General features: G+C 33.4%; 1 protein-coding gene across 1 annotated transcript in view; it reads left to right on the top strand.

Moving 5' to 3' along the window:
* HYCC1 (hyccin PI4KA lipid kinase complex subunit 1) overlaps positions 1 to 20,278 on the top strand; it is a 69,619-nt gene that overhangs the window by 43,055 nt on the left and 6,286 nt on the right. The window contains 3 exon segments of the mRNA XM_079151931.1: positions 3,270 to 3,386; positions 6,647 to 6,734; positions 7,244 to 7,403. Coding sequence (XP_079008057.1) covers positions 3,270 to 3,386; positions 6,647 to 6,734; positions 7,244 to 7,403 — 365 coding nt within the window.

Raw genomic sequence — 20,278 nt, 5'->3', positions numbered from 1 at the left:
TTTTTAGTGCTGTGAATTGAACCCAGTGCCTTGAACTACATTCCCAGCCCCAAGGGAGACTATTTTAAAATCAGAAAGGGAAAAAATTGGGAGGGAAGGACAATTTAGAAATTAAAAATGAGTTAAGGTTAGCTTTCCTTGTTTCTGACTTCACTGTGGTCCAGTGAATACTTTGTTATGTACTAAAATGTGTATAGGGATCAATACTTAAGAAATACTAGTTTAAGGAGAAACTTGATATAGCAGTTTTTGCTTGTAGAACTTAAAACACTACACAGTGCAGGTCTTAATCTGAAACCGTGAAGCAGTGTCTCAGATGATAGGACTCAGGAATATGTTATGTGCATATTTGTATGTGTATGTATGTGTGTGTGTGTGTGTGTGTGTGTGTGAGTGAATATGTGTTTATTTATATTTATGTGTAATACATATATTTGAAGTCCCATAGTAGTTCTAATACTACCCTAGTAAGAACCACTGCTGATGTTTTCCCAAAACCACTGATGGAAAAGTTAGGAAAGAACATGTATAGCTGGTTTTGTCCTCTGTAACTCTAATACACTGCCTTCTAATAGAATTACTTTTATATTATGGATAGAAAATCAATAATATGCCAGATTATTAAACATGGAACTGAGTAACCCTTCAATGAAGAAGAGAAGTAAAAGTCCCTTTTGAAAACAGAGAAACATAGATTGGCTTTTGTTTCTCTAGCTGTAGAATTTTGGCTAAGGAAGATTTTAGTAGAAATGTATTAGATTGCTTTATGCCTCAAGAGAAATTATTTCTATGTTCACCAGCTATAAGGAAATGTGGGTGAGGGAAGAGATCTGAGTACTTCAAAAGATTTAAACTTTAAATTTTGCTAACTCTTAAGCCATTCTTTAAGAGGAACTCCATCAAATTGTCATTCCTATTCTTTTTAGTTGTTTAGGTTTTTAATTTTTATTTTAGATTCCCTATTCCTCTATCCTGAGTGGTGAAATCAAGTTATTCATTAACTCCTGGCTTCCTTAATCAATTATGAAACATTCTAATTCAGACACTTTGTAGGTTTGGAAGATGAATCAGAAAGAATTAGAGAACACTTGGAATTTAGTCAAACTAAGTCTAGTTCATGGCTATGGGAAGAAAGTTGATGACAGAAGGCAAGTTATAAATGATGACAGTGGCTATGAGCTCCTGATGATGCTGGTGCTGGTGCAGGGTTTCCCAGACATGAAACTGACTGCATGGTTGTGGGGCAAATCTAGTCCTTTGCCATGTAATGGTTGTCAATGATTATACCAAAATGATTGACTGTCATGTAGGAGGAAGGATACATAAATACAACCAGTAAAATTTCATGTAATATCTGAACTAGATTCAATGATAAATGTGTTGCTTTCACTTACAGAGAGCAGTAGAAGATGCAGTCTTTATTAAGTTCCTAATTTGGGAGCTAGTGTCCCCCAATTCATCTGACTAGAATTTCCCCAAGGTTCCTCAGTGTCACATTGTTCATTTCTCCTCTGCCTTTGCCCTTTCTTGTTTTCCAAATTGAAAATATCACTTTTTCCTCGAGGCTCAGGTCAAAGGAATCTTTCTCTGAGAAGTTCTTTCTGACCATCCACTTCTTCCACCTGAGGTCCATTCTCTTCTCTTGCCAACTCTGGAACTTGTTCATTGCAAATATTTGCTTATTGCACATTCCTCATGATTCAATTGTGAATCCCTATGGGAACTACATCTTTTATTTGAATCCCTAGTATCTGGCACAATATCAATCTCTAATAAGCATTTACTGAATAGATAAATGGATTAAATTGAAAAATTCTGTCTTTTCATACATTGGTTCTCTATTATTTGCTACCATCTCTATGGTAAAGTAAAATAGTAAAATTCAATTTGCTTCTTTAGATAATAAGAGTAAGATGAGTCCCTATTCTAGTTTGGAGATAATTTTTTTGTAATTTCAAACAAAATCAGAGTTGATTTTGTTTATTTCACATGCAGCTAATTTTTCTGTTTTCCTGCTTACTTTTTTTTGCAGGAGTTGGGGTACCAGGGATTGAACTCAGGGGAGCTTAACTATTGAGTCACATCCCCAACCCTTTTTTATATTTTATTTAGAGACAGGGTCTCACTGAATTGCTTAGGGCCTCGCTAAGTTGCTAAGGCTGACTTTGAACTCATGATGCTCCTGCCTCAGCCTCCTGAGCCACTGGGATTGCAGGCATGAGTCATGGCATCCAGGCTCCCTCTTACTTTTTATTCTCAGTTTTAAAGAACTCTGAGATCCTCTTAATATCAAATGTATTTGTATTTTTTCTATAAAGTTGCTTTGGATTAAAAACAGTCCCAGGGAGATACTTTTGAAATGGTCTTGATACTTGAGCATTTTGAAGTAAAGCTATAGATTTATTGAGTGGAGGGCTAAGTACTAAGTTCTAGGCAGTGACCAAAGGAGAAAGTGGGTAACTGATTACAGTCTATTGGCTAGTACTATATTAATTAGTTCTATATTATATCAAACATAACACATTATGAGAAAGTGGCTGTTTTCTAGTAAATTTATTAAAAATAGAAATTTATCATTCTAAAAGAAGTACATGTTTATTGTAGAAAATTTAGTAAATATATATAAACAAAGTAGAAAATAGATCTATGATCCCACAGATCAGAGATAACTATGACTGTGTATGTTAGTTTTGGGACATACTAGACACTTCTTTGTTTATTACAAAGTGGGATCATCTGGATGTGTTGTTTTATACAGTTCTTTTCTGTCATTTACACTTTCAAAACATCAAGTTTAATTGTATCATAACATTCTGAATAATCTATCTGAAATTTATTATGGTATATTGCACGAGTTTTGAATCTAATTTATAGTAATATTTTTGATCCTGAAGTTTGTATCAAAAACTTTGTCAGGAATTGACCATCATACTGCAGATCTATTGATGACAAATTCTTTGTAATATATTTTGTGGTTGTCAAAAATTACTAATAATTGAATTAGCCAAATTTATTAGACCAACCAGTAAATGAATCTGGTTCACTTACTTTATATCAGCATTCCTCTAACTTTATAAATTTTTCCCAGTCTAACTTATTCAGGAAAATGTTGCAAACAAATGTTCTATTTAGAATGATTTCTTATATTATAGATACCATGAGGTTTGTTATAAGAATATACCTAATGTGTTATTATCTTATAAATGTTTAAAATTATATTACTTAAACATTTATGAATTTTGCAAATATATTTGTTTTGGTCTTTCTAGAATCTGTGTTTGTGGATATCCTCGACAACATGTAAGAAAATACAAAGGTGTAAGTAGCAGGATACCAGTTTCTTCAGGATTCATGGTGCAAATGTTAACAGGAATTTATTTTGCCTTGTAAGTTTATCTCATATACAAAGCAAATCTCTGATTTCTAGAAAAATTTAGCTTATTAATTTATTTTTACTATATTATAATCTCAAAAGATTAACAATTAGCATATTTTATAAAAGAATAGGAATCAACATCTTAATAGTTTTATTATTTAAAGCAATCTTTTAAACCTCTGAAGAATTTGAAACTAACTAAAATATTTTGTCATTTTTCTTCCTTTCTTTTTCTTATTTAAAAATATTGTTTTAATTGTCAATGGACCTTTATTTTATTTACTTATTTGTGTATAGTGCAGAGAATTGAACCCAGTGCTTCACACTTGCTAGGCAAGTGCTCTACCACTGAGCTACAACCTCAGCCCCCTTTCCTTTCCTTTTGAGATGAGGTCTTTCTATGTCGACCAAGCTGACCGAGAACTCATGATCCTTCTGCCTTCAGCCTCTAGAATATCTGGGATTACAGGCGTGTTCTACCAAGCCTGACTTAACCTGTGTGCGTGTGTGTGTGTGTGTGTGTGTGTGTGTGTGTGTGAGAGAGAGAGAGAGAGAGAGAGAGAGAGAGAAAGTGAGAAAGTCTTGTTATGTTGCTCAGGTTGGACTTGAACTCCTAGTCTCCAGTGATCCTTCCACCTCAGCTCTGGAGTATCTGGGATTACAGACACTTCATTTTTCTTTAATTCAAGGACAGAATGAAAATGAATACCATAATATATTCATTATCACTTTCTTCATTCCTCTTTTTTTGCAATAAATTCCAAGTAGGTTGTTTCCCCTAATGAATGTCTTTTACTGTTTCTAGAAATTTTAGCTCTTCCAAAGCATTTTAGAACCCCTTTGATCAGAAGTAGTTTGCTGTTAATTTACTATTAATTTCTAATATTGATACATTACCTAATGACTTAGGTAGGGACTAGTTATTTCTTTGAACCCTACCTTTTTCTTTATAATTCTCTTATCATACAGATCATACTGTACTTTGGATTATATTCATTTGACACTTTAATTTTCCCTGACTGATCCTACACTTCTTGGCTGAAGGCGGAATTAATGGTCTTTGGGTCAAATTTGACCTGCAGCTTGTTTTTGTTACTTTTAACTGAAATACAGTCTTGCTCATTTGTTTACATATCGCCAGGGCTGTTTTAGTGCTGCTTTGACAGAATTGAGTAGTTGTGATAGTGACTGTATGGCGCATAAGCCCTGAAATATTTGTTTGGTCCTTTAAAAAAAAATGTTTTTGATTCTTGTGTTAGATCATTCATACGGTCCCACAGTTCTTTGATGTCTGATCTATTTTCTGATCTCTATTCTTTGTGTTTCATTTTCAGTAATTTCTGTTAGTCTATCTTCACGTTAGCTTATTCTTTTCTCAAATTTGTAGACTTGACGTAGCCTACTTGAGGCCACTGAGGGTATTCTTCATCTCTGTTACTGTTTTATTTCTAGCCTTTTCACTCAAATCATAGTTCCCATGTCTGCTGAAATTTCCGTTTGTGCATGTTGTTAATTTTCCTGACAACTTCAACATCTAGATCATCTCTGAATTTGGTTCTAGTAATTGATTTATTTTTTAATAGGATTTTTTACCTTGATTTTTGTATGCCTTGTAAATTTTTGATTGTTTATGATAGGACAGAGATAGGACAGTGGAGACTGAAGTAAATATTTATGCCTGAAAATGGGCATGACTCTTTTCTTTTAGGTTGCTGGTGGAGTTATGGGCAGGAGTGAGCGAGAGGGGTTGAATTTTGCCGTTGCTATGGTTACCTCCAGGATACCACTTACTTCCCTTTCCTCTAGTTCTACCTGGTATTTAGGATGGGAGCTGGGTTGCTGAAGGGCTTTCTTCCATATTCCTGCTGTACTGTCAGTTTTCAGTTTTCCTTTATCTCTGTCCATGTTCTTCCCCTCCTCCAACACTAGAGTGCTGTTTGTTTGTAGGTGTGCAGTAGTCTGCAGGTGATGGGGTGGGGGATGTGGTAGGAAGCAGTGTTTTCTGTTGTCCTGGTCCAGCCTCAGCTCTTGGCAGGCCTCTTGTCCCTGAATTTCTCAGTGATCCTGCCCCTCTATAGGTAAGCAACCCCTAGTGATCTCACATAGAATGAGGTTTAAAAATTTCTTTTTCTTTCCCTCAGAACCACAATCAATCTTCACCTATGCCTAAGGTGAAAAGGTTTGCTTCTCTTTCCCCTGGAAGCTTTGAAAAAAAATTTTCCATGTGAGAAAAGGGTCTGGTTGGATCTTTGTGCCCTTCCCATGTGAGTGGCCATTCAGGTCCTTCATCCCTATACTACCAAGGGCAGCTTTCACTGGTTCCATGCCTTGTTTCCAATACTTCTTGTGAGCTCCTGTAAGAGGTGTGTGGAGAAGAGCCTGAGAGGATAAGTGATTACCTTGTATGTGTTCCCAAGACATTTTACTCTCCTGCTAACCTGTGAGCCATGCTTTCAGCACTTTGGCTTTTAGGAATTTATTAAGAAGTTTAACTGAATTCAGTGCAAAATGCGTATTTTGTATTGTGGCCCACATCTTAGGGTTCAGACTATTTGGTTATGATTTTGAAGACTAAAAACTGCGTTTATCTTGGTTTTAGGATGTAAGTAATGCTCTTTCCAGTTGATGTCATTCATGCCTCTCTATTTTGTTGACAGATGACCAGTTCATTATATCTGTTTACCTCTATTATTTAGCTGACAGGAAGGGTTTGGCGCATCTTTGAAAATTATTCTTATATGTTACACACCCCCACATACATACACTTTCCCCCCTAGTATCTCTCTCACTTTTGCAACATATGCCATGTATATTTCTAAGTAGCCATCAGCATGCAAAGAAATAACTACTCAGGATACTGAACAGTGGTTGGTTCTCATTAAAAACCACAGGGGTTACCGAATAATTTGACCATTAAGTGTTCTGAACGTTATTCTAAGGTATATAATTTATTATGTTCTGGTTTGCTTTAAAAGTATAAAATGCTTTGAAATTGCTTTAGATTTTTTTTAATTTCTGTTCTATAAATAGTCATGTTCTTTAGAGAAGAAATGTACGTCTATAAAATTTTCTTTGCTATTAATAGGCTTTCAGATACAATTGAAAGGAACTCAAAAGATTTAAAAATCCATTTTTAAGGGGAGTAGAATGTTAAGCAATGTGCTAATGTGATCCGTTATTTTCCTAAGTAAATAGTTCATTACATTTTGTTTAATTATATAGAATTAACTAAAAACAATAGTACTTCATTTTATTCACTTAATTTTGTAGATATAATGGAGAATGGGATCTAGCTCAAAAAGCATTGGATGATATTACATACAGAGCCCAGCTAGAATTATATCCAGAGCCATTGCTGGTAGGTGCCTCACTTATATAGATTTTAAAATTTACGCTTTTTTGATTTAGAATTAGAAATTGAGAAGTCACTCATAGTGCTTTGATATGTCATTACTACTCAGCGATTCAGCTCTTGTTATATATGGAAAATTTTACACTTAAAGGGATATGTTTACAATTTTAAAATTTCATTAGATGAACTTCTTAGATATGTGATAGTCTTTTTCTTTTTTTACTAACAAGAATGTTTTCCTTAACATATTTTAGTGCTTTTATTAATTAGCATAGACATTAGGAAGCCTGATATAATGTTTTGAAATTTTTAACATCATCACATACATATTGTTTTCAACTGTAAATTTCCTTCTGAACCTCTTACCCCTTATTCTAGAAGATTTATGTATCATCATATGGAATGCCTTAGAGTGTTCTTTTTATAAACCTTTTAATAGTTAGATTCATGTTTTATCTAAGGGCAAAATAGTACATCTGTTAATGTCAATCTCAAACTGTATTATTCCTTCCTAGGTTGCTAATGCAATAAAGGCTTCATTGCCTCATGGTGCCATGAAATCTAGTAAAGAAGGTACAAGGTGTATTCAAGTTGAAATCACACCCACTTCCTCTAGAATATCAAGAAATGCAGTAACCAGCATGTCAATAAGAGGTCATAGGTGGAAAAGACATGGTAAGAAATATATAACTCTTCCAATTAGAGCATCTGTGGCGCTTTTACATTCTACTCTGCCCTTGCGGTGCTAGAACTTTAGGAAACAGTATCTTGGAAGAAAGGGCTATTGAGTTACTTTAACTCTTAATTTATCATCTAGAAGCAATAGACAAGGGAAATGTGTACCCTTATGGTACACATATGAAAAAAAAGGTATTTAAAAATTGTATTAGGTTTTAAGTTTGATTTCAATAGAATAGGAAAATAAGAAAAATGCATTTTAAATTATTCATGCATTTTGGTTTTCTATTCTTATTTGCAGATATTCTCTTAATAAATGCTTCTCATTTCTCAATGAACTCCTTAGCAGGTAAATTTGCATATTAAAGCAGAACAGCCAAAAGGGACTTTAAACATCTTATCCGGACTTCCTGGTAAAGAAGTATTGATGCAACCCTAGGCATTTCCAATTTTTTACATTAATTTTCTTTTGAGATTGTTTGTGTTAATATTTCTTCTTGTCTGCTTCATTTTATTATTTTAAAATTTTACTGGAAGCTAATTTTATTCATCGTGGTCTTCTCAATACTTTCCCATTTTTCTCTTTTTTTTTTTTTCTTATTTAATTGCTTATTCTTTTTATAACCTTCCTCTTACCTAGAATTCATTGTAGTGGCAAGAATCAGTGCACGAAGAAGGTTATTATCACCTTCCTCAGAAGGTAACCTTTGGATGAAAGGCAAGAAGCCACGTTTTTGCCACAAGCAAAATATGTATTAGGGGTAAAACAAACTCGGATCTCTATTTTCCTCTTATAAACAAGGTGAAAATGGTAGCTCCTTTTGGTATACTGTATTGAGTACAGCTGCCTCTACGGTCTCTATTGAGAAAAGGAGAAAGTGAGAAGAAAGAGGTTATGTATGGTGGAGTAGAAAGCTAATGAGAACAGTTGCCATTTTCTCCCTTAGACACTCTTTCAGACACTCTTGGGGATTGTGTGCAAAAAAGAATGAGGATGAAATTATTCTGTTTAACCAGTGATTATGTTTGCTCATTTTCTGTTTTTAAGTTAGTGTGACAGTTTCTAAAAGTCCAATAAGAAGGCATAATAGAGGTGGCGACGTTTACAATTAGCAAGACAAATTATGGTATTTAAAACATAACGAAATCTAAACATACTTCAGTTTCTTCAATAAATATGCTGTTGAATGAAACTGTATTATAGATAGAAAGTAATGTAATTAGATATGGTGGTCTCTAATGATTGATATTTAGATGACTTTAATGTGTGAAGTGTTTGTTGCTTCTGTGTGAAAATAGGCACAGAAGCAACAAACCATACCCTACAGTACTTGGTTCCAAAATACTACTACAGGAAATGCAAGAATGAATTTTCTCTTCTACTTTCCCTTCTTGCTCTTTAGGGGGACATTTGGGGAGTTGGAGGAGGGGGGGGAGATGTATGTCCTACAGTTAAAAATGTGAAAAATATTGAAGCTCTCTTGTGCATGTATGTGTATTTGTGCATGTCCAAATATACATTTAACAGAAGGAGATATTACCCTGTGATAAAATGGAAGCTATTTCCCAGAAATATTTTGTAGGGAAAAAAATTACCAAACAAGAAAAAAGACTACTTAAATATTTTGTCTATTAAGTTCGTACATATCCTCTAGGTTCAATTTTGGCTGCCACTTGAGGGGTTGTACACAGTTTCAAGGCTACAGCTTCACTAAAGTAGCCTTCTTATTGCCTTTTCCCCTATACTTATTCAGACCTCACAACTCTAGCACTTAAGCAACTCCTGCTTATGATAGCAAAAATGTCATAGAAGAGAATGAACCATAGAAAGCAGGTCATGTGCATGAGCAGATACACGATACAGAATATAGCTTGGCCTTCTTTGCTACCTTCTGTAGTGTGAATTCCCTTCATCTGGTGAACCAGGCAATATTCCTAGTCGAAGGTCCTTCTTATTTACCTCTACAGATAGATTACATTCTCCTTTTGTAAGGTAGTCTTGACTTTCCTGCTGTGTTAATCTGTTTTCTGTTGCTATGACAAAATACCTGAAGCTGGGTACTTAAAAAGAAAGGAAATTTTTTCAGCTCAGTTTTAGAGATTGAAAGTCCGAACAATCAGGCAGCCTCATCTGTTTGGAGCACCCTCATCTGGCAAGGGCCCTCTTGGTTGGTTCACAACATGGTCAGGGAGAGGAAAGGGAAATAGCTGCATACAGAAGGGGCTAACCATGTGGGTAGTCTTGCTTTATAGTAACCCACTCTATCAGGGTTCTATCAGTTCTACATCTACAAGGGTATCATCCCCCCACACCCTGACACCTGCCACTAGGTCTTACCTCTGAAAGGCTCTGCCTTTCTCACAGTATCACACTGGGGCTAAGCTTCCAGCACATGGACCTTTGGGAAACACACTCAAGCCATATCCCAGCCATAATACTTTCCTAAAGCAGTATTTCTCATGAAGTTACTGTGTTTTACTGAATTAAAAGCTTTTTTAAAAATTTTCCACTTTCATGGTCCTGCTTCCTCTAAGGGTATATTATTGTTCTGAGCTCTCTAGCCAGCCTGGACTTTCTGTGGGGAAAATAGATATCTTTGATATATTTCTTAAATATATAGATAGTTCCCAGATTATAAATCTTTAAATTTGATTTTATTTATACATAGAATTATAAGTAAATAATATATATAGATTAAAACAAAATTTAATTTTTTTAAAGGAATAATGTTAAAAGACTTACAGATTCCAGGGTAACCCACAAGGGCCTTTTTATCCCACAATTTTTCTGAAGAATAGTACTGTAACATGTAAATTCAACTTATGACCATTTGAAGACACATTTAGGATTCTTTTATTTATGGAGCCGTAAATATGTTTCCCATTCCACCCATGTCCCTGCTGTCCCTCTTTCCCTTGTATCTGGGTAGAAGAGGGAAAAGAGTAAGTGAGGCTCTCCCATTGAAGCAGCCAAGCAGAACTTTCTTTTTTCACCTGTTTCATTTCCGTCTCCTTTTATCATTACAGCATATACATAATTAAGCCAGTGAACAAATTGGTGGGTTTGCATATCTGAGATGTCAGAAATTATTACATAGCAGACAAAATTGCAGCAAAAATCACATTTATTCTTTTCTATTATTAGTAACAGAAAAAAATCCTAATTATCTTTATGGCCAAAACTTACACTCTGGTGTTTTAAAAGTTAACTTTTGATTTCTATATCTTAAAATATTTTTGAGCTACTCTAGAATGTATTTCAGGATTCTCTGAAGCTCCATGCATCTGTCTACTGTTTATATTTTAATGCAAAGTCCTATTGAAAGAAAAATTACTTTAGTCTTAACATTTTCACACATTTCAGACTATGAAATTATTGTTGTTGTTGAGTAATATTCCAAAGTTTGACCCATTCTATTATTTGCTTGGCTCTGTATTTTATTTTATCATTAGTAGACTTCTTCTTCTTCTTCTTCTTTTTTTTTTTTTTTTTTTTTTTTTTAAAGAGCAGTTTTAGATTCAGAGCAAAACTGAGTGGCTGAGTGGGAAGTACCGAGAGTCCTCATCTCTGCTCTGACCTACCACACATGCAGCCTGCTCCACTACCAATATCCTGCACTAGAGTGCATTCCTAAAGCCCTATAATTCAATTTTTCACCACATAGTGCATCCTTCTTTTAACTTAATTTTTTTTTTCCTAAAGCTTAGTTTCAACAGAGGTGTTGTTTGATATTTAGTAGCATGTTTACTTCTTTCTTACCACTTTTCGCTTGATTATATTAACATTGTACTGACATGGCTTAACTTAAATTTTGTGTTTTCAAATTTTTTAAACTTTGTATTTAAAACTTTGAGAAGATTTTAATTATTTTATGAATCCATGTCAATGCATATGTTTGGAAACTGAAGTTATATTGTGGTCTTATTGCATTTGACTTTTAAAGGTCATAACTTCATAAATAATAGCTTTATTTATATAGTGGTACTTTTTATGTAGTCTAGATGGTAGATAATTCAAGGCAACGGTTTATTTTTCAGACCTACATTTTCAAGCCACATACAAATTGAAGGCTATCTAGAAGTCATTGGAAACTAAAATACAATTATAGGAAGATAAAAAAAGTAAACTTTAAAAAGTATTAAATAAAGGAAGAGAAAAATGAATAGATTATGACCATAACAAGAATCAAAATTAAAATTTCATCAAGAAAAATAAGCTAAAATTTAGCAAAATATTATGTTAATTTTTAAAGTTAATAAAAAGGGCAATTTTGCTTAAATATTTCCTTTAAAAATAAACACAATAGCTAAAATGAAAACAAAGTATTTCTTTTCTTTTCTTTTTTTTTTTTTTTTATCTGTGGTGCTGGGGATCAAACCCAGGGCCTTTTGCTTCCAAGGCAAGCACTCTACTGACTGAGCTATCTCCCCAGCCCAAAACAAAGTATTTCCTTATAATTAAGCTTTAATTTTATAGTCATTCTTAAATGCTCTTTCAAAGCTCTCTTCATCATCCACCCGTGCAGCTGTAAGAACCCCTTTTCCTGAATCCCTCAATGGACCTCTAGCACTTGGTTCTGGTATACAATCTACTTATTTATTTCCTTTTACTTTTTCATTGCTGCCCCTCTTCTAGAGCAAATTTCAGTGCTATTTTTTGTTTGTTCTCCCCCAAATACCCCCACCATTATGACTCCTTTTTCTTCCACTTTTAAATATATTATCTATACTTGGAACAACATAAGCAATTTTTCTCCTTTCTTTTAAAATAGTTATTGAAATGTCACTCATTCATTCTATAAAAGTCTCTTCATTTAGTTATGGTTGCAAATAATAAGTGCTTATAATTTTTTCCAACTAATATTTTTAAAAAGGTCTACCTACCATTCTTTCCACTTTTGTATTTGTGAGATGATGAGACAAGTAAGTGGAAAGCATTTGGTATACTCTAAAGCACCACATAAAGGCAAATTGTTAATTAAGAACTATTAATTTGTTTTATTACCTATGAGGTAATTGTATCTGTGGTTTTTGTTGAATACTTTGCTGTTCCTTTTAATAAAATTTATGCTTTGAGATAAACTTGTATATTAGGAGTACTATCAAGCACAAAATTATACAAACATTATGAAATAGTAACTATCACCTTAATGATTTTTATTGTAAATTTTAGCCCTGAAGTATAGTACTCTAACTTTATTATCCAACACTTAAGTCACTATTGCTGTCAGGATTTAAAAAACATTATTTTAATACCGATTGTCTCACCTAATCTCAAGTTAATGTCAAAATAAAATTAGATTGAACTTGTGTTTCTCATTTATGTGTAGTTACATCTTTGTAAACAGGCAGGTATCAATAATAAAAATAATACTTATAAACCAGATACTTTGAATTTTGACCTACTTTTGGTCCTGGCAGATGTTAAGTAGTTTATTTTAATAACATTGTATTTAATTATTTTGACTTGAAAAATCTAAGAGTACAGTTTTAAGTAGTAAAAAAAGAATTGAAAATAAGAACTCTGTCTTTCTCTCTCTCTCTCTTTTTTTGGTACTGGGCATTGAACCCAGGGGCACTTACCCACTGAGCCACATCTCCTCCCTTTTTGTTTTTTATTTTGAGATAAGAGTTTTGCTAAGTTGCTCAGTATCTCACTAAGTTGCTGAGGCTGGTCTTGAACTTGTGATCCTCCCGAGCCACTGGGATTACAGGTGTGTACAATTTAATCATATGAAATGTTTAAATGAAAACTCAAACTAAATAAAATTTACATATATTGAATGCAAAGAAAGCACAGTTTCATCTGTTACAACAATTTTATTACATTTTTGGTTTGAAAAATGGTCCCTATTTAATGAGTGCCATAGCATTTAAATAAAGTTAAATTATTATAACAAAGTCAGGGATTTGTGATTATAAAAGAAAGAAATCTGTGTCATTATTTGCTCAGTGGTTTAGTACTAATTTGTTAGATGAGGGGGAAATAAGCAGCAATAAAAAGTGCTATTCATGTTTGAAAATAATTTATTTAAAACTGGTTAGTGATATAGAAAATGTTAATAAATTTTTAATATAATAACATTGATGAGGCATGAAACTACTTTCTAACTATTAAAAAAATGTGAAAGATTATAAGCATATTTTAGTAAAATATTTTTAAATAATTTATAAATATTTCAAAAACATTTAAGGTCATTTTTTTAGATACTACAGAAAGCAGACTGCAATAAATCCTCAGACGGAATATTTATTTTGTGAATCATTTCATGATTTTTGAGAAAAATCTTAAATTGAGGAGAACTAAAGTTGCTGAGATTTAACAAAAGCATTTTGAAAAACAAAGAAATGGTTATAATTTTTAAAGTTTTAAAAGTATTTAAAATTAATTAAATTAGTTTTAAAATTAAAAGTAGCAAACGAATAACTGGCTATTGAAATCACTTCTGTAGCTTCAATTAGAAGTTTATAAGGCTTATGCTTTATTTTAGAAGTTATTTATACTTAAGGAAAATTAGAAAATAAAACAATTTATGGCAATTTTATAAAAAAAGACAGTTTTTTTTAGAAGCTCTATTGCTTCTAGATTCTAAGATGCTATTTGAAGAACTAATTTTCCTTTCCCATTATAGATGATAAAACATTTGAGCCAAAAATAAGCATTTCCTTCTGACTGAACATTGCATGAATTTTAACTGGTATTTTTGATATAAAACTTTATATTCATGGAGAGCAAAGAAAAGTATTAGGAAATGTTAGGTGACTTAACAAAAAAGGACATAAATGCTAAAGAGCTTAAATGTCATGTTGTTGGTATATTTGACACATTAGGCTTACGAGAGGAAAGACTGTAGAGAATTCTGGCTTTTGCAATTTTTTAAGAAAACAAAAAATCTTATTCTATTTCCAGACATAATTAAGTATAAAGAAATAAATAAAAAACAAATCCACACAGCAGCAAGACTGCTCAGAATTATCGGGTCTTATGAGGCAAAAGCACTAGTTTGTAAATTACCATGTTCTACAGTTTTACTAAGGAGGCCTTACATATTTCTTGCTGCAGTTAAGGAAGTTGTTTATTAATGAGCCTTGCCCCTGTTCACTTTTTTATGAGCATTTGCTGCACACTGCACGCCAAGGAAGAAATAGGCTTTTATATAGATAGCTTTGTAATATGTATTGCTTATCTGTTGTTGGTCTTTTTAGTCACTAGGATCTTTAATAATCATAAAGCATTCACCTGGGCCAGCAGTGCTGCAATTCTCAAAGTGTTTTTTTTTTTTTTTTTTAAACTTGAGACTTAATAAAGATGAGAAAAGAAGTTATTGAGGGTGTTTGAATCCACTTCAATAAGGAGAATTCTATCATTTTCTGCATACACAACAAAAGTGAAATATTTGACTGTTTTTTACTTTAGAAAATTGGAAATAGCTCCAATGATCTAAATAAATTATTCTGGTCCAGATTTTTTCTGTGCACCCCAGGCTGCTCTCTTCTTACCTATAGAGCAGGGTTTCTGTGTCTAAGTCTTTGTTCTCATCCTTGCTCAGAGGGCAGCCCTTTAATTTCTTGGTACTTACTTTGTTTCTGTAGCAGCTTACATTTTCTCTAATCTGCTTTGCAAATTACTGGCTGAGGTTTAACATTGCTACAATGCTCTCTTTTCTAACTTCTGGTATACTTCATGCTCAATATTTTGTGTTACACAATGTTATTTCTATTGATAAAAAATGCTAATAAAATGTTCAAATAGTTTATCTTTGTGCCTGTTAATGATTGCCCATTGCACTCAGAATGAAATCCAGCCTTCATATTATGATATTCGTGACCTACTGCTCTGACCTCGTTTAAGACCACTTCACCCTGGTCCACTGACTCTTCTTCTAACCCTTTAACATACTAAGTCATTTCTTCTTTAAGGTCTTGGTCTAGTTGTTTGGGATGTTTGAGCTAAAATTTGAATTATGAAAAGGTGCCAGTTTGCACTCTTCCTGCAGATCATTGTATAGCCAGCACTATGTCATTCAAATCTCAGCCTAAATATCCCTTCCACAGAGAGGTTTTCCCAGACTACCCATCCTGTTTATTTTCTTCATTGCATTTTCTGTTTGAATTCTCTTGTTTACTTAGTTCCTATATTGCAGCAAGGGCAAAGTCTTTGTCTATCTTATTGGCTATTGTATCCAAAGCACAGTGTCTGACACATTCTAGATGTTCAATAAATTGTAGTTGAATGCATGGCTGAGTGAATGCATGATAAAAAATTTTATGACAGTGTGAATATCTTGTTCCTTCTTTTCTTATTGAAATACAGTGTAATAACATGATAGTAAACTGGGTAAGGAGTTATTTACTTATCCTAGTACTTAGAGTTTTTTCCATACGTGTATGAATTTTTCAAAATTGCCCCCTATTTAAATTTTTAAAGTATTTTCTTTGTTCAATTAATATTGTTAAGCATTTTCCCGTTTTCTTAGTAAATTTATTTATTTTAATTATTTAACTAAATAATATCGCATTGAATTGATATTCTGTCAATTATTTATCCATGTTCCTAATATGGTAAATAATTTGTTTTCTAATTTTTTGCATCTACAAATAACACTGCAAGGAACAGTGTTATAGATATAAAGATAATATTTTTCTTCCATTAGATAGAATAAATTATAATCATAAAATGACTAGATTAAAGAGAATGAATTTGTTCAGGTATCTTATGTCATTTAAAATGTCTATGTTGTAAGTTGTAAGGTGTGTGTATGACTTTCTTCTGAAATACTTTTCATAATTAGTGTCAAATGTTGTGTGACATAGACATTATAAGTATAGTTTTTTTTTAAGTTTTGGCTAATTTTATTTTTTTCATAAATAAGTTTGCAAGTGACTCATGTCGTAGTCAGACTCTTCAGACTCACAAAGATGTCTAAATTCTATAAATATACGAAATGTTTATTAATATTGTCACCTTTAATAAAATAGGGTAGCCATACAATAAATTGTAACAGCAAAAACTGGGATTGTTTCATGAGTGACATATGGAATAGATACTTGGGATTATAAAATTACGTTTGAGAGAAATCATAAGTTTTCATGATCAGTTTTAGTGATATTTGCAATTTGAGAAATCATAAGTTTTCATGATCAGTTTTAGTGATATTTGCAATTTTTATTTCTGTTTGTAGTGCCAGGGATTGAATCGCAGGTCTTATGCATGGTAGACAAACACTCTACAATGTCCTACAACCCCCTTTTAAATTTTAATTTTGATTTATTTATTTCAGTACTGGAGATTGAATCCAGGGGTGCTCTACCACTAAAGTCACATCTCCAGTCATTTTTCGTTATTTTTGAGACAGGATCTCCCTAAATTGCTAAGGCTGATCTTCCTGCTCAGCCTCCTAAATCACTGGGATTATAGGTGTGTGCCACTCTACCCAGCTGCTTCACTTTTTTCCACCCCGCCAAAGTCAGAAGAAATTACTTAGAAATTTTTTGTGCTTTTGAGAACCTATTTAGAAATGTCTTTTAGAAGTATTCCTTAACTCTCTTCATTTCCCCATATAGAGAATTTACCTATTTACACTCATAGAGTTTATAGAAATAAAATGTTCTCTAAGAAATTTCTCTCTGAGTCTTCTTTGAACTCTTTGAATTATTAGAAGTCAAATCTAAGTATTATCATTTTATAGATATTCTATTTTTTCATGCATTTATATTCCCTTAAAACACCTTTCATATAATTTTCTCAAATAATTTCCTCTTTTTAGTTATGTATGCTATAATTTGAAAAGCATTAAAACAACTATACATTTTTTTAAAAAGATCATTTGAATGTTACTAAGCATTTTACTAAAATCTGTATTTAGAGATGGCTTCTTCACTTTTCCAAAACAAAGAACCTTTGCTGTTTTTGCCATCCAAAAATTCTCATTAGCATAAGCTGTATATTACTTGACCGGATAAAAGGAAAAAAAATATGTTCCCAGCTTACACTTCTCAAGCCTTCTGCATGTTTTTTTTTCTTTTTTTTGCACCTTTATTTACTCCAATAATAATTTAACCTCCACAGAAGATTCTTTCAATTCATCAAATGTTCATTGAATGTCTACTATATAGAAGCTCCTTGTCCAAATATTAGGTATGTAGTGGTGACCAGAAAAAGAAAATCTAGGAAACAAGAAAAGTATGTAATCATACCTTAGAGAGTCATAAGTGCTAAGAAGCAAAATAGGGAAGGAGGGCACTTGAAATATAATATCTGCAACTTTCGTGGAGTTGACCAGGGAAGCTCCGGTGAAAAGGGTTCTGGGAAAAGACCTGAGGAATTAAAGAGATAATCCTTCAGCCACCTGGGGGGATAGCACTTGAGGACAGCCAGGAGACCAGTAAGGAAGTGGAGGATGACAGGGGACTAGATCACAGAGTTGGATAGGGGAAGAAATAAAGAGATTAGTTAAGGAGCAAGATCAAATAACAAATGTTTGTTTGTGTTACATAATTATCTTTCTTAGTCTGTAATTTTCCTGATAATTATGTTTCTGTTCTTTCTTGCTCTGTATAGAATCACATGCTTTTCATGATTTTAATAAGCAGTTTTAGAAAATCTCCCATTGTCACCATTTTTGAGTGTTAGCATACATCAATTAATTAGTCAAAGTTTTGTTCTTGTGGAAAAACACATGATTTCATTTTTCTCTCTGCCATTTAATTTCATGTTTCTGAAAAAAATTAGTATAATTTCTCCTCAGACTACAGATCTTTACCCCTATCCTGATAAATGTGATTAACAATTCAATTGTCTAGTGCTGCTTTATGTAATATTCTTTCATTTTCTAATTTTTCCTGCAAATTTTCACCATTGAAGCACATTTATATTATTAACTTCCATTGGCATCTTAAAAAAAAGCCCTCAAATAAAACAAACAAACAAAAAACCTAACCTTGGGAGTTATAACTTTCTTCCAGAATTTATTTAATCTGGCCCTGTGTTCAGCCAAAGTAAATGTTTTGCTCTCATTGAAATGACCAGGAATCTAAGCAAATAAATTAAACCTAATTGGGATATGTCAGAGGATATTTAACTCAAAATGACTCTAATGAATTGAGGAGTTAGAATTTCTAGTATGTTAAAATGGACATTTGAAGTCAAAGTATTTCACAGTTTAGTTTCCCCACTGAATAGTGGCCACAGCTCTATCTGAACTTCAGTTTCCTTTTCTGTAAATGGGAATCAAGTGGCCTACCTCAGAGGCTCATGAACATATTGTTTTGAGAATATAATTGAATAATATATGTGAATACTCAAGAAAACAACTTAGTGCCATTCAGTGTTCTCTATTGTATTGGGCTGCCTATGTATATCTTTTAATTTGGTTACATTTTAATATTCGTAAGCCTTTTTTATGTCTAGATAATTTCCAACATTTATGATTTTCTTTTGGGACTGAAGGTCCCTTTAATGGTCTTTTGTGAAATGGCTTCTACAGTGTAAATGGACAAGCGTTGGCTGTCACCCCACAGCACCATAGCGACTTTCCTCTCAGCTGCAGTGACCTCTGGCATGTACCTCAATAAGACTTTGAAGACAGCTGTTAGCAATGGGAAATAGGCTTGGCTGGAACTGTTTAGTCTCATTAAACCTTTAGTACAGTGCACCCAGGAGCAGCTGGGCACTACTGCTTCACCCAGTCTTTGGCCTATCTAGGAACTAGAAATTTCATTTAGAGAACCTTCAGTTGAAAGTGTGTGAAGCACCAAGTTAAGGGGAAATCTGTGCAGTGGCACACTGGCTCACAGGCTCAGGCCTGCAGGCGCTCTGGGGTAGGCCACACCTCCAGAAGTGCATGCTGCTGCGGGGTGGAGAGCGCAGGGCACCCACCTCGACTTCTAAGTTTCCCCAATTTGAAAGAATCAGAACAGAGCAGTGGTTCCTAAACTTTGCTTCATATTAGTCACCTGAGAGCTTTTAAGACCCTTAATGCTGGGTCCTCACACTAATGGTGAGTCAAAATGCCTGGGGGTAGGAGGAGACATCCTTAGTTTTTAAAGATGCCCAAGTGATTCCACTATGCGGCAAGATTAGGCAGCCGAGGACTATGTGGCTCTGGTCTCAATTCTTTTCTTCCTGATACTGTTTCTCAGCCTTTAGCACCATTAATGAAAAATATTTGAAAATAGAAGGTAATGCCCCTCCAGCAGATTTTTGTCCATGAACTTAAAGAGTATATTCTGTTTTATGTAGTCTCATGTTGTTTTGAACTTTAAGTTTCACTACTGGACCATTCTAGATATCTTTGTCCGCATCTCCCCCTCCATTTGCTACAGATAGTTATTTGACAGTTTTAAATAGAACCATGACTTTGTCATTTAAGACACAGAATAAAATCATGTCTACAGATATTAACTAGTTAGGGGTTTTGTTCCTTTGCTTCTATTACAATGGCTATTTTCATAATAAAGGACTGACAGCCAATTGTTTTTTTTTTTCCAAATCAATTTTTATTTTCCTCCAGTATAGTAGTGAAGTATAACAAGCTGGCCTAACCTTATGGAATCAGTATGAGTCCCATGAAATTGTCCTCTTAATTCTCTCACAGCCACATTCGTGTTTATGGTGGATGTTTGAGACAAAAAGATACCTGTGGCATTGCTAACCATGGTGTCATAAGTGAAAAAGCATCTTCCCAAATATCATGGCTTACTAAATCAGTCAATGTAGTCTAATAAAAAATAGAATTTTAAGGGTACAGAATGGAATTTCAAAGTGGCTTCATTCCTGATGTTGAGAAGAGGTAGAGTTTTGCTTGTACATCTTTGAGCATTTGCCTAAGCCTTGACATAAGTTCAGGTGGTCACAATATTATCTTTTTTTT

This window comes from Sciurus vulgaris (genome assembly GCF_902686455.1).
Source record: "Sciurus vulgaris genome assembly, chromosome: 8".
Taxonomy (NCBI): Eukaryota; Metazoa; Chordata; class Mammalia; order Rodentia; family Sciuridae; genus Sciurus; species Sciurus vulgaris.
This window is presented reverse-complemented; position numbering and strand designations above follow the sequence as displayed.